This window comes from Alligator mississippiensis, chromosome 4, assembly GCF_030867095.1.
Source record: "Alligator mississippiensis isolate rAllMis1 chromosome 4, rAllMis1, whole genome shotgun sequence".
NCBI classification, from domain to species: Eukaryota; Metazoa; Chordata; order Crocodylia; family Alligatoridae; genus Alligator; species Alligator mississippiensis.
This window is the reverse complement of record NC_081827.1, coordinates 156,754,188-156,767,572: the sequence shown is the minus strand read 5'-3', so window position 1 is coordinate 156,767,572 and position 13,385 is coordinate 156,754,188. Positions and strand designations below refer to the sequence as shown.

Sequence of the window (13,385 nt, the reverse complement as noted above, 5' to 3'; positions counted from 1 at the left end):
ATGTTAGTACAAAGAACAGTGAGTATAAACTGGTCATGAATAAATTTAAGCTGGAAATCAGAAGACAGTGTGTAACTGTTAATCAGGTTCTGGAATAGCCACCCAGTGGAAGTAATAGAGACAAAAAAAATCAGTTTTTAAGACGTTCAATTAGTTTGCAAAAGGGATTCTCAGCCATGGTGCCTATAACAGCAGGACACTGGCCTAGATGAATGGGAAGTTCCTTCCACTGCTATGTCCCATGTTCCATTAGCTGCAGAGGCAACTAAATGCCAGTTCTGGACCAAAACACATCGTAGGGGACCAGCTGGGGATAACAGACCTGTTCTTAGCAAGTAAAGGACAAAAAATGTGCATCTCCACCTTCCTGAGAGCACCGGGGGGGGGGGGGGGGGGGCACATCATATACAATGGCTGCAGAGAGTCTTTGTTCTCACATACTTTTGATTTGGGATGGTCTCTGTGTACTCATCATGCTGTTCATAAATGTGCTCAAGCTGATTTTGTCATCTCCTGCAAGGGAAAGCACCAGTCAGAGGCAAGGGCTAGGAACAGGCGTGAAGCAGGGGCAGCAGCTGCTGGAGTTAGACTGCTGGGTTCTGTTGCTCTGGTGTCACAAAGCTAGAATCCCTTGTGCACAAAGGAAGAGGCCAGTAGGGGCAATGGTTCAGTGCTGACTCCACAGCACAGATTCCTGTTTTGAAGGAGGGGAGGGGAGGTGGCAATTGGAAGGAGTCTTTAGGTTTTGGTAATTTCTAGTTGCTACCAAGAATATATAAGCAACTGGCTGCAAATGAAAGCAGCCTTTGGGTCTACAAAGGAAGATAAGCTGAGGTGAAGTAAACAGATTACAGTCAGGATTTTAGGTATGCCCAGGCAGTAACACCAGGGAGAAGCTCCCTCACTACACTGCTCCTCCCCACACCCATGTTGGCAGCACGTACCTTTCCTGTTCACCTGGTCTCACACCCTGGGGCTCTGACAAACCTTGGGTTTCCCCAATGAAGACAGTCATAAGGGCAGTGGAAAGGCTCACCGTCCACAGTGATGTGCTTCAGTTCCTTCTGTATCTCCTCACTGGTTAGATGGATCCCCATGCTGGCCAGGATGGTGTCTAGGTTACTGACATCGACCCTGTCCTCTATTGAAAGAAGCACTGTATTGGAAACCATTACAGTTTTAATTTTCTTTTTCCATTTATATGTTTAAGTATCATCCTAAACAACCAAGCAAGGCAATAATCCCCCAGGTGCAGCCAGGATGCAAAGGAGCTCTTGGAACACAGAGAGAAAAATGAAAACAAGAATATTAAAGACATTATGTCTTTCTGTAGTCAAACTAACCTGAAGATCTGGAAGCACTTCAAACACACAAGTAAAATAAAACTTCCATGCCCCCTATGAGGCCGGGCAGTATTAGCATGGTTTTATAACAGGGGAAACTGAGGGAGAGAGGGATAAGGTAATTGGTTTAAAGTCACCATATATGTGGACTGCAGCAAGGAGGAGAACAGAAGCCTGCTGTCTTGATTCTATATGATTGTGAACTGATTCCTGTGTTCTATTCTGAAGAAACCCTTGCGTCCTTAATTAATGGTTCTCTCTTAGCCCAACTTCTCCAGATTTGTATCCTTCAGAGTTTATTAGTCAGAAGAAATATTGTTACATACAAAAAACCTCTGGGGACAAGAATGGCATGAAAGCCCAAGTGCTGAAAACATTAAGGCATGTGCTTAACTTTACCCTAATGACTTCAAGGAGAATGCCTATGAGTGAAGTGAAGCATGTGCATTCTTGCAGGACCAGGGCTTTCAAAGTCAGAGAGTTAGAGCTAGGAAATATGAAATTAAAGATGCCAAAATTAAAGATCCTTCCTTCTTTCTCTTTGTGCGGCTTCAGTACCAGAGAGCTTTAATTATATAAAACCACACTGTTGCTTCCAGAGGACTCCTGGCTCATTCAGTGTACTAAGGATCTCCCATCAGTCTGTGTTATACTCACTCTCTCCTTCAACAGGTGGCAATTTCTGGACATCCCTCAATCCCTTCATCAGTTCACTCAAATTCACCTTTCCATCTGTTGTAAGGCAAAGCACAGCCAAAGTCAGGGAAATGATAGACAGACTAATGGACAGAGAGGGGGAAAGGAACTAAGCTCAGTGCTAAAACTAAGCAGAGTTGCCGGGAAAGGAGATGTTTTTTCTAAATGATGCAGCCATCGCATCCTTGAAAGGTGTCAGTGTGGAGAACATGAAATTAAAAGGGCCAGAGCCTGTTTCCCTTTAAAATGGGGTGAACTGAAGTCACTGTATGTTGCTTTTGTTATGAGTGCAAGTATATTTTCAGACCATTTAAAGATTTCCCCACCACCACCCCTGCACTACCAAGAAACGTTAAGTAAAATATAATTAGTTATTTAGTCCAGTGGCATCAGTGCTGTTATGCCAAGTTTACACCAGTTTAGATGGTAGCAGAAGACAAGCCTATGATGTTATTTAAAATGGATCAATTGTCTCTTATACCTGACTGTCATCTGACAAGCATAAAACACAAGCATAAGCAGGAATTTCAATGCTGTTTTCAATCACCACTCCCACTTTACCAAAAGAGGACTGGAAACACCAACCATCAACTGGCGTATGTTTCAGGGCCTCCTGCAGCTCCTCATTGGTCACATAGATCCCCATGCTGCTCAGGATGGAGTCCAGGTGCTGGATGCCGACCTTATCTCCTAGGTCAGGTGGGGAAGGCATTAGTCAGTGGGGAGATTTTCCCAGGTAAGAGGAGAGTGAAGATGGAGCAAGGGGCTTGGGGTGTGACATGTGCACAGAGTTTACAATCCCCTTCCCTAAACCCCCTCCTTGAACCACTTGTATCTTAATTGCCACTTCACAGAGTTTAGTCAAGTTTCAGGCCAGCAGGGACCATTAGGTCATCTAGTCTAAATTGTTTGTCGAAGGCCATTTAGTTTCTTTCAGACACTCCTATATTACTCCACAAATCTTGAGTCAGCCCTAGGATCATAGGAAAGCAGGGCTGGAAGGGACCTCATTAGGTCATCTAGCCCAACCCCCCTGCTCAAGGAAGGATTATCCCAGCCAACCATTTGTCTGACCTGCTTTTTAAACTTTCCAAGGATGGAGATCCCACAACTTCTCTAGGCAGCTTGTTCCAATGCCTAACCACCCTCACAGGGTATTGTTACACAGTAACTTAAAGATGCATTAAGGGCTCTTAAAGCAGGAGTGTCTACACATGACAGCAGGAAACCACATGCTAAGGGCCCTCTGAATAGTTTAAAGATAATCCCCTTTCATCAAGGATTATCTCTAACTGGTTTTGGGCAGTTTGTGTTGCAGTCACGTATGACTGCTCCACAGGTCCATAATCAGTTAGGAGTGATTCTCCAGCATCCCAGGAGGCACTGCTCCCAGCCACTCTATCTTTTCCAAGTGACAGTGGGTGCAGTGGCACCTAAATGTAAGTGTAACCTGGGTGGCAGCCCAATAGTTGCCACCCCTGCCCAATATCAGGGATGGTGTGGTGAGAGTGGGGCAGGGCTTCCGGCCAGCACCAATTTACTTTCCAGCCGGCCCCTGCTCCCCACAGAGCAGCCCGTGGTCCCAAGAAGGTCTAACACTTAACTGATTTAACTATTTACACTTTATTTACAAAACAAGAATAAAAGGAAAGGTTATTTACAAGTGAACTTAAATGGCATAACCAGGATCACAAAACAAACCAGAATGCATTAGTCAACCTTTGACTAAAGAACCACAGGTAGGGTAACTGGCAGCTTTCAGCCACTGCTGAGATGCTACAGCAAGGAAGCAAGGTGCTCGCTCCCAGCAACTCCAACAGGCTTCCCAATAAGCGACAGACTGCAAGTGTAAGCTCTTCTGTTCTGCAGCGATCAAATTGTACCAAACCCCAACCCCTCAAAGAGGCTGAAGGGTGACCCACTGTGGCAACCAAAAAGGCAAGCAACAAGCAACAGAGTAGGCTCCTGCAGCAATCGGCATGACCCAAGCACAAAGCTCAGGGACTCCATCCGATGACAATCAGCTGCAGAATAAGGGACAGGACTGAGTCCCCTCTGGGGCAGTCAGTGGCAGAGGGTCAGCAGCACAGGCGGCTCCCAGGGGTCACTGCTCTAAACCCCTGCTCCAGATGACTGGCCAGGCACCCCACACGCCTTGTGGCTCGCCAATCCCGCTTCAAGTGCCAGCCTGCACCCCGAGCTCCCAGGGACCCTTGTCTTGGCACTCCGCTGTTCTTCAGGATCCCAGTGCCTTGCCTGCTGCTGTCCCGCTTCCCCAGGGAAGGGAAGGGGTTTCCTCAACTCACTAGATTAGCTCCCTGCTTCGGATAAGGATGCCGCCTGCGCTCCTGGTAGCTGCTGCTTCTCTGCAGTGGAGTGGGGACTGACTGCAACCCCTAGCCCCTGGGACACCGGGCACATCCAGCACACTGCAATGGGGCCTTGGGGCACCAGCTCTCGGCCCCAAGTCCTGGCCGCTGCTCCCTTCATTGTCCTCAGTCCCTCAGGACTTCCTCTCCCCTCTCCCTCTTTCCCTGGGGCTCCTCTCCTGACCCCCTGGCTCTCCTGGCTTACCTATGACCCTGTGGCCCGTCACTTGTAGCTGCTGATGCTGTCTCAGGGTAGCAAGCAGGGAAAGGGAACCTGCTTGCCTGGCTGCCACCACAGAGCCACTGCTGCTCTCCTGGCAGAGCTCAGCCTAGAGTGGCAGCAGCAGGCAAATTCCCCTTCCCTGCTTGCTCACCTGGGACAGTGCTGGGAGCTGCAGGGCATGGAGTGGGCATCTGGGATGTGTGCTTGATCTGGGGGGGTGGGATGCTGGTGGGGTTGTGCAGAGCTGGCTTTAGGGAAAATGGTGCTCTGGGCAAACTTGTATATTGGCACCTCCCCCCAAGTCAGTGGCACTGATACAGGCAGAGGCAGGAAGGCAGGGGCATGGGGTGCAGGCTGGCAGAGAGATGGAGTGGCACAGTGCATCAGGCAGGTGGGCGGATAGGCACTACTGTTGTTGTGCATGAGCAAGGTGGGCAGACTGGAGCAGGCCCCACACCACCCGCACATTCCCAGCCTGACTCTTCCTGAGTAGTGGCTGGAGGTGGGGAGCAGGCTGGACTGGGCACCACTCTTCCTGCCTGGGGAGGGGATCGGCCAGGATAGAATGGAGGGAGATTGCTGCTGTGAGTGTGGGCTGCTCACACAGGTGTGGACACGTGTGTGTGTGTGTGTGTGGTGCCCCTCCGACCACAGCACCCTGGGAGCATTGCCTACCCCTAAGGTCAGCTCTAGGGTGGCAGCAGCAGCTGGGCAGGCAGGTTTCCCTTCCCTGCTTGTTCCCCTGGGGACAATGCCAGCAGCCACAGGTAAACTGAGGATGAGCTGCCTTTACACCCTTGTTGGGGCTTTGACCTGCTTGGCCTCTGTCCCTTTCCTCTCACTGGTCCCCTTAGCTAGGCTTATGATGCCAAACCTCACTTCTAGGTTCCAGCCCCTGTCTTGCCATTCTGGCCTCTGTTTTTACCCTTCTTGGGCTGCAGACCCCTGGCCCTGGCTTTCACCTCTCTCGGGCTGTGGTTTCACCCTCCTCAGGTTGATGGACCCTGGCCCTAGCTCTGCCACTCATAGGGCTGAGGTCTGGCCCTCCTGGTCTCAGGCTGATTGCCCTGAGCCCCTGCCCCAGGCAGGGCTCAAACTCACCACATGCCACCCAGGCAGCACTGGGATGTTCTACCTCCCCTTATAATCTCTTTGATCCACCGGTATAACTTAACCAAATAGTAATCCCTCTGGCTGCAACACAAACCTTCCCTTCTGGGCAAACAAATGCTATGAAAGGAAAAGCCCTTTTTCCAGTCATCTGAGGACCTTGCCTGACCTCCACAAGCTCTCAGAAAGGATAGCTCATGGCTCTGAGATTACCTCAGCCATTTCCTTCAATACTCTCAGGTCCATCCCATCTGGCCCTGCTGACTTGAAACCATCTAGCTTCTCTAAGAAAACCCTAACCTGTTCTGAAATTAGTCTAGGCTTTTTGTCTCCTTCCTCATTTCTGCTGACAATTGCACTTGTCATCTGGTAGCTGTCCTTGTTTATGAAAATTGAAATAAAAAAGGCATTAAATACTTCAGCCTCCTCTGCATCACCTATGAGCAGACTGCCTTCCACATTCTGTAAGGGACCTACGGGATCTCCGATTTTCCTTTTGCTTTTGATATACCTATAGAATCCCTTTTTATTGCCTTTTATGTACCTTGCCAGCTGCATCTCAAATTGTGCCTTGGCCTTCCTAATTTTCTCCCTGTGTACCTGTGCAATACTCTTATTCTCTTCCCTAGTACTATGAACAAGTTTCCACTTTTTATAGTATTCCTTTTTGCATTTCATCTCCTTGAAGAGATCATTATCTAGCCAGGCTGATCTCCTGTTGTACTGCGCATTCTTCCATTGCATCATGATAGCTTGCTCCTGTGCTGTTAAGAGAGCCTCCTTAAAGGACAGTCAGCCCTCCTGGACTCCTTTACCCCTCAGAATTGCGTCCCAAGGAATCCTGCCTACCAGGGCCCTGAGTTTGTTAAAGTCTGCTTTTCCTGCTGAAGTCCATTGTCCTTATTCTGCTGTGTTCCTTCCTTCTTCCCTTTAGGATCTTGAACTATTATTTTGTGGACACTGCCACCACAGTTACCTTCCACCTTCACATTCTCAACCAATTCCTTCCTGTTTGTGAGCAGAAAGTCAATGATCCTCTTGAAACCAAAATTTTGGGACTTTCTCAGCCTTACATCAATACCTATAGTCTTTTATCACACAACTGCCCAACCAGACCACAGCTCTACTGAGCATGCTCAGTGGTTTGGCGTATGCTTGTATTTTCAAAGCTGAATCCCCGATTGCAAGGATGTGGTTGCATACGTACCATTTAGGCCAAGAGAAATAGGATTTATCCCTTGATCTTTTTAGGCCTTTGTCAGCAAGGTTTAAGCCTTCAGCATCATATCTTTTCCAGCTATATGTATCTGTCTATAGCAGGGGTGGGCAAAGTATGACTCATGGGCCAGAGGCCCACAGCAGACTTCATTTCCCAGCAGCCCCTGCCTGTATTGCTGCAGCTGGTTTCCATGGAAACCCCAGCAGGGCAGGGCCAGGGGTCCCACAGAGACCAGCAGTGCTGGCAGCGCCTGCAGCTGGGCAGGGGGCTGCTCCGGGGCTGGGATCTTGTGGCAGTGACACTGTGGTCTGGAGCTGGGGTCCACTGCGCTCCACTGCCCACATGCCTGGGACAGGGGCGTGCAGGCAGTGGGTCGTGGCTCTGCCCCAGCTCTGTACCACACTGTCACCACTGCAAAATCCTAGGCTCGGCCATGGAATAGCTCCCCACCCAGCTGCGTACCATGCCAGCACTGCTGGGGCTGGTCTTCACAGAAACCCTGGCCCGGGCTGTCACGGTGCCACCACTGCTGGGGTCTACATGGAAACCAGCTACAGTGACGTGGGCAGGGGCTGGAAATGGAGTCTGACTGTTGGCCAGATCTGCCATTTTGCCCACCCCTGGTCTATAGTCATGAAAAAATCCCTTGTCTTCAGTTAGCTGTTAAATTGAGCTCTTAAAGCCTGGCATGATAAGTCTTGTTCTCCTGCCCCTGACTCATTACTCTGGTCTCTGTGAAGTGTGGACACAAGAACTAGACACAGAATTCTAGCGGCAGTGTTACTCATGCTGTGTAAGGAGGCAGGATCACTTCCTTACTTTGACTTGGGATTTTTTGGTTGTATGAACAGGGAAACAGCATTAGCTCTTTTGCTGTCGGATTGCCCTGGCAGCTTAAGTTGAAGCAATTATCTTTTACAGTCCCTGAGTCCTTCAGAGTCCCTACTCTCCTAAAAGACTGTTGTCCATTGTGTAAGTGCATCTTACATTTTCAGTGCCCAGATATATTACCTTGAATTTGGCTGTATTAAAAATGCATTTTATTGAATTTTGAGCACTTAAGTGGGTGATTCAGATCACTCTAAAAGTGACCTTGTCCTCTTTGTGTTTTACCACCTCATCAATTGCCATGTCATTGTCAAGCTTCATTAGCAAACTTTGAAATTATCATTTCTGTGGTTGATAAAAATGTTAGTGTTGGACCAAGAACCTGTCCCTGGGGTACTTTGCTAGAAACCTGTCCCTGGGGTAATTTGCTAGGGCCTCCAATGGCTTCCTTACTTTCCTGTACACTAATGCTAGGAGTTTGGGGAATAAACAGGAGGAACTGGTCCTCCTGCTAAAAAAAACCCAACTACAATCTCAGGGATAATGGAAACCTGGTGGGACTCCTCCTATGACTGGACTACAGGTATAAATGGCTATACCCTGTACAGGAGAGATCCTGCTGAAAAAAGGGGAGGGTGTGTAGCTCTCTATGTGAAGGAGAACTATATGTCCCTACAAGCTGAGATTAGCACCCAAGGAGGATGCCTGGAGACCCTTTGGGTTAGAATATGAAGGGAACATGGCAAAGGGAATACAATGGTAGGACCTCCAAATCAGGAACAAGAGTTTGACCAGGAATTTGCCAGGGAACTGGCTGAGGCTGCATGCTCTCAGTGCATGGTTGTCATGGGAGACTTCAACTACCCAGACATCTCATGGGAAGAACACTCAGCCAAATCCTATTGATCTCAAAGCTTCCTCACATGCATTGATGAGCTCTACCTGTCTCAAGAAGTTTATGGGCTGACAAGAGGTAAGGAGCTACTGGACCTAGTACCAGCCAGAGGGGATGATCTAATCAGTGACCTAAGAATTGAAGGGAAGCTGGGTGACAGTGACCACAAGTTGATCACTTTCACTATCCATCGCAGAGCTGGCAAGTCAGCCAGTAATGTAGTAATTCTCAACTTAAGGAAAGCTGATTTTCATAAGCTCATGAGGTTTGTTCTTGAGGCCATGAGAGGGGATTATTTGACAGGCAGGGGAGTTCATGATGAGTGGTTGCTCCTTAAGGAAGTGATCCTAAAAGCACAAGGGAAGTCCTTCCCAACCCATAGGAAAGGTGGTAAAAGGGCTCAGAAACCCGCTTGGCTCAACAGGGAACTCATGGACCTCCTACATCTAAAAAGACAGGTTTATAAAGGATGGAAGACAGGAAAACCACTAAGGCGGAGTATTCTGCACTGGTCCGCACCTGCAGGGAGTGAACTAGAAAAGCCCAGGCTGCAACTGAACTCCAACTGGCTACATGAATCAAGGGCAATAAAACGACCTTCTTCAGATATGTGGGGAGTCAGAAAAAAAACAAGGGCAACATTGGACCCCTGCTAAACCAAATGGGGCAGCTAATAACTGACACTCAGGAAAAAGCCAATCTGCTTAATGATTACTTTGCGTTGGTCTTTCATCCACCCAAAGAGATCACCCTGCCTGACAAGTTGCAGGATGAGCAGGGTAAGGATGAATATATGCCCACCATTGGTGTTGATCTTGTGAGGGAGCATCTTGAGAGGCTGGACCCCCACAAATCAGCTGGTTTGGATATATTGCACCCAAGAATGCCAAAGAAACTGGCAGAAAATAGCGCAACCACTGGCAAGGATATTCGAGAACTCGTGGCACTCAGGTGAAGTACCTGAAGAATGGAAGAGGGCCAATGTGGTGCCTATCTTCAAGAAGGGTAGGAAAGAAGACCTGGGAAACTACAGACCAATCAGTCTGACCTCAATCCCTGGAAAGATCATGGAAAAAATGATCAAAGAAATCATTCTTGACAGGCTAGCAGAAGGCAACATTCTGAAGGGAGAGCCAACACGTGTTTGTTGTGGGTAGGTCTTGGCTGACTAATCTCATTTCCTTCTATGATCAGGTGACATATCACCTGGACAAAAAGGCAGAGGTTGATATCATATATTTGGACTTTAAAAAAGCCTTTGACCCAGTGTCCTATGATGTCCTCATGGAAAAATTGGGCAACTGCAGCCTCAACTACACCACAGTCCGATGGCTGGGGAACTGGCTCTGAGGTTGGACCCAGAGGGTGGTAGTTGACAGAAATGAATCAACATGGCACTTAGTCACCAAAGCTCTGTTGGGTGTCCCCCAAAGCTCTGTTCTCAGACCTGTACTCTTTAATGTCTTTATAAACAATCTGGACACTGGTGTCAGAAGTGGACTGGCTAAGTTCACTGACGATACCAAACTTTGGAGAAGAGTATCCACACTTGAGGATAAGCTGGTGATCCAGGCCAACCTCGATAGGCTCGCAAGCTGGGCGGATGAAAACCTGATGTCATTCAATACAGAGGAATGCAAGGTGTTCCACCTCAGGGAAAAAAAGACACATCACACTTATAGGCTTGGCAATGCTACACTCACTAGCATCACAGCTGAAAGAGACTTGGGGGTCATGATTGACCACAGATGAACATATGCCACCAATGCGATACTGCAGCTGGCAAAGCGAACCAAACTCTGGCTTTCTTCTACTGATGCATCTCGAACAAGACCCAGGATGTCATCCTCCTGTTGTACTTGGCCTTAGTAAGGCTACAGCTGGAGTAGTGCATCCAATTCTGGGCTCCACAATTAAAAAAGGACATGGGGAAGCTTAAGAGAGATCAGAGGGGAGCCACACACATGATCAGAGGGCAGGAGAACAGGCCCTATGAGGAGAGGCTGTGAGCCATGGGACTCTTCAGCCTGCAGAAGCACAGGCTCAGGGGAGACTTGGTGGCAGCCTATAAGCACATAAGGGGTGTGCATCAGAATCTGGGGTCCTGGGGGAATACCTGTTCACCAGAGCACCCCAGGGGATGACGAGGTCCAACCATCACAAACTCCTGCCAGACCGTTTTAGGCTGGACATAAGGAAAAACTTCTTGACTGTCTGAATTCCCAAGGCCTGGAACAGACTCCTCCAAGAGGTTGTGAAAGTACCTATTCTGGACACCTTCAAGAAACATTTGGACGCTTATCTTGCTGGGATCCTTTGACCCTAGCTGACTTCCTGCCCTTGGGGCAGGCGGCTGGACTTGATCTTCTGAGGTCCCTTCCAGCCCTAATGTTCATTAAATCTATGAAATATTCCTCCTTATTGATTTACTCATTAAAAACTACATTTTGAGATCTGCCAGTGATCCAATTTTTAATTTAATATGCATCATATTAATGCCATATAATGCAAACTTTTAAATTGGAATTCCATGTCATTCTGAGTCAAATGTGGAAATCCTGTAAAAAATAAGATAAGTTTGGCCATGAAATACAACTTTGGATGAACTCTACTTTGATTTCCCCAAGTTTTTTGATAACACCTACCCCTCAAGAAACCATGCTGACTAGCATTACATGCATTTTAGCTTCTAACCTTGATGTTAGAGTCCAAGTGACCCATCCTGCTCTTTTATCTAGTACTGACCTACTGGTATTTCTAGCCCTCAAATACTTGAAGGGCTGCCATAAAGAAGATGGAGAATATCTTTTCTCTTTTGCTGCAGAGAATAGGACATGGACCAATAGCTTGAAGTTACAGCCAAGTAGGTTTAGATCAGAAATCAGGAAAAACTTCTTCACTGTTAGAACAGAGAGGCAGTGTAACTGAGTGCCCAGGGAAGTTGTGGATCCTCCATCGCTGAAGGTGTTCCAGAAGAGGTTGGACAGCCACTAGTTGGGGATGATTTAGATGTAGCTGTGCCTGTATTCAACTATGGGTATTTCCCATTCTTCTGGGTCTGCTGATTGCTGCATGGGGCTGGGACAGAATTCCACCCCCTCTGCTATGTGTCAGTGTTTTTCTCAAGCCTCCCTCAAATGCATTGGGTGCTGGCTGCAAGGCCCCAAGGCTGGGGATTTTGATTGGTGTGTGCCAGTGCTCCTGCAGGGACTTAAACTGGAGGTTCCTGCCTAGAAGGTCTCGCTCCTCTACTCAGGGTCAGACTGATCACCTGATTTGGGACCAGGAAGGAGTTTTACACCATGGTCAGATTGGCATGGACTATGGTGGTGGTGGGGTTGTCATCCTTTGTAGTGGGGGCATGGTCCTCTACCTGGGATCCCTTGAACATATATTAACAACCATTTCCAAAAGCAGAACTTTGGCAGCTGTGGTTCCCATCCTTTCCCTGAGGCAGGTTAGGGTTTTATGCCTTGTGTTATGTCAGGGTTGTTTTACTAAGAGGTTAGATTGTGGTTTTGCATAAGATAATTAGATAGGGATGCTCCTGCCTCAGGCAGGGGGTTGGAGCAGGTGACCTATGGAAGTCCGTTCCAGCCCTACCTTTCTTTAATTCTATGATTCAATGACATCAGGCTAACTGGTCAGAATTCTTTGGGTCATACTATTACTGATTTTAGATTTTGGAAATATAGTGGCTGTTCTCCATTCCTTTAAAATGTTCCCAGTTTTCCAAAACTTCTTACAACTTAAAAATAATATCTCTGAGAACTTCTCAGCTGGACCTGGAGATCCCTGAGTGTAGGTCCCATGTGGACCTTATGATTTGAAAATGTTTGATTTTAGCAGATCCTGTCTAACATCCTACTTAGTTATAGATGGCAATGTTTCTATTCTGTACATCACGCCATGTAGCATAGAGACATCCTCCTCCTTCATTCCAGACATAGAACAGGAAAAAAGTGACCTGTGTTTTCTGTGTCACCCTTTAAACTTTACCATCTGCATCCAGTGATGGACCTATATGTGGCCTAGATCTTATCCATTTCCTGATATACCTTCTCTAAAACCCTACTGGTCATTGATATTTAACAGACTCCTTTGGCTTCCCTCACCAGTCACCTAGGCATTTTGACTGTATCATCTGTTCTTTGCCATTTACATCTTCTCTCATATCTTTTCTGCCAAATGTTCAGGTAATAAAACATGAAGATAATAACACATCGGTAATAAAACATGAAGAAAGAGCATCTATTCTCACTTACTCCTCTCCTGGAAAGGTCCCCACACATTCATCACCCTTTTTAGAAACACACTCAAGCCAACACACTGCCATCTCCTGCTAGGAAAGCACCACTCAGAGGCAAAAGTCATAACTTGGCATGGGCAGGGGCAGCAGATGGAGCTGGTCTTGGGATACTGCTTTTCACTGCACCCATGTCACAAAGCCAGCTTGTTCCAGATACCCAGGAATCCCTCTGGACAGGAGAAATTGCCAGGTGGGATAATGGCTCTGTGTGGTCTCCTTGCAGTTCCCTGCACAGAAGGGTACAATAGACTTGTGGGTAACCAATGAACTTCCATCTTGTGGGTATTCTTGGACACTACTAGGAGGGAACAGTCTCTCATACTGTCAGTCTGAACCTTCCATTGGCAGCAGGAGACCAAGCCTCACCCTCTGTGGCTCTGAAAAGGCTTGGGC

At 47.7% G+C, this 13,385-nt stretch overlaps 1 protein-coding gene across 2 annotated transcripts in view; it reads right to left on the bottom strand.

The window, feature by feature from the left end:
* EFCAB3 (EF-hand calcium binding domain 3) overlaps positions 1 to 13,385 on the bottom strand; it is a 48,318-nt gene that overhangs the window by 26,416 nt on the left and 8,517 nt on the right. For both annotated transcript variants that reach the window (XM_059726834.1, XM_059726835.1), the window contains 4 exons: positions 2,625 to 2,729; positions 2,001 to 2,075; positions 1,037 to 1,141; positions 442 to 513 (listed from right to left, as the gene is read on the bottom strand). In XM_059726834.1, coding sequence (XP_059582817.1) covers positions 442 to 513; positions 1,037 to 1,141; positions 2,001 to 2,075; positions 2,625 to 2,729 — 357 coding nt within the window. The remainder of the gene's footprint in view (positions 1 to 441; positions 514 to 1,036; positions 1,142 to 2,000; positions 2,076 to 2,624; positions 2,730 to 13,385) is intronic.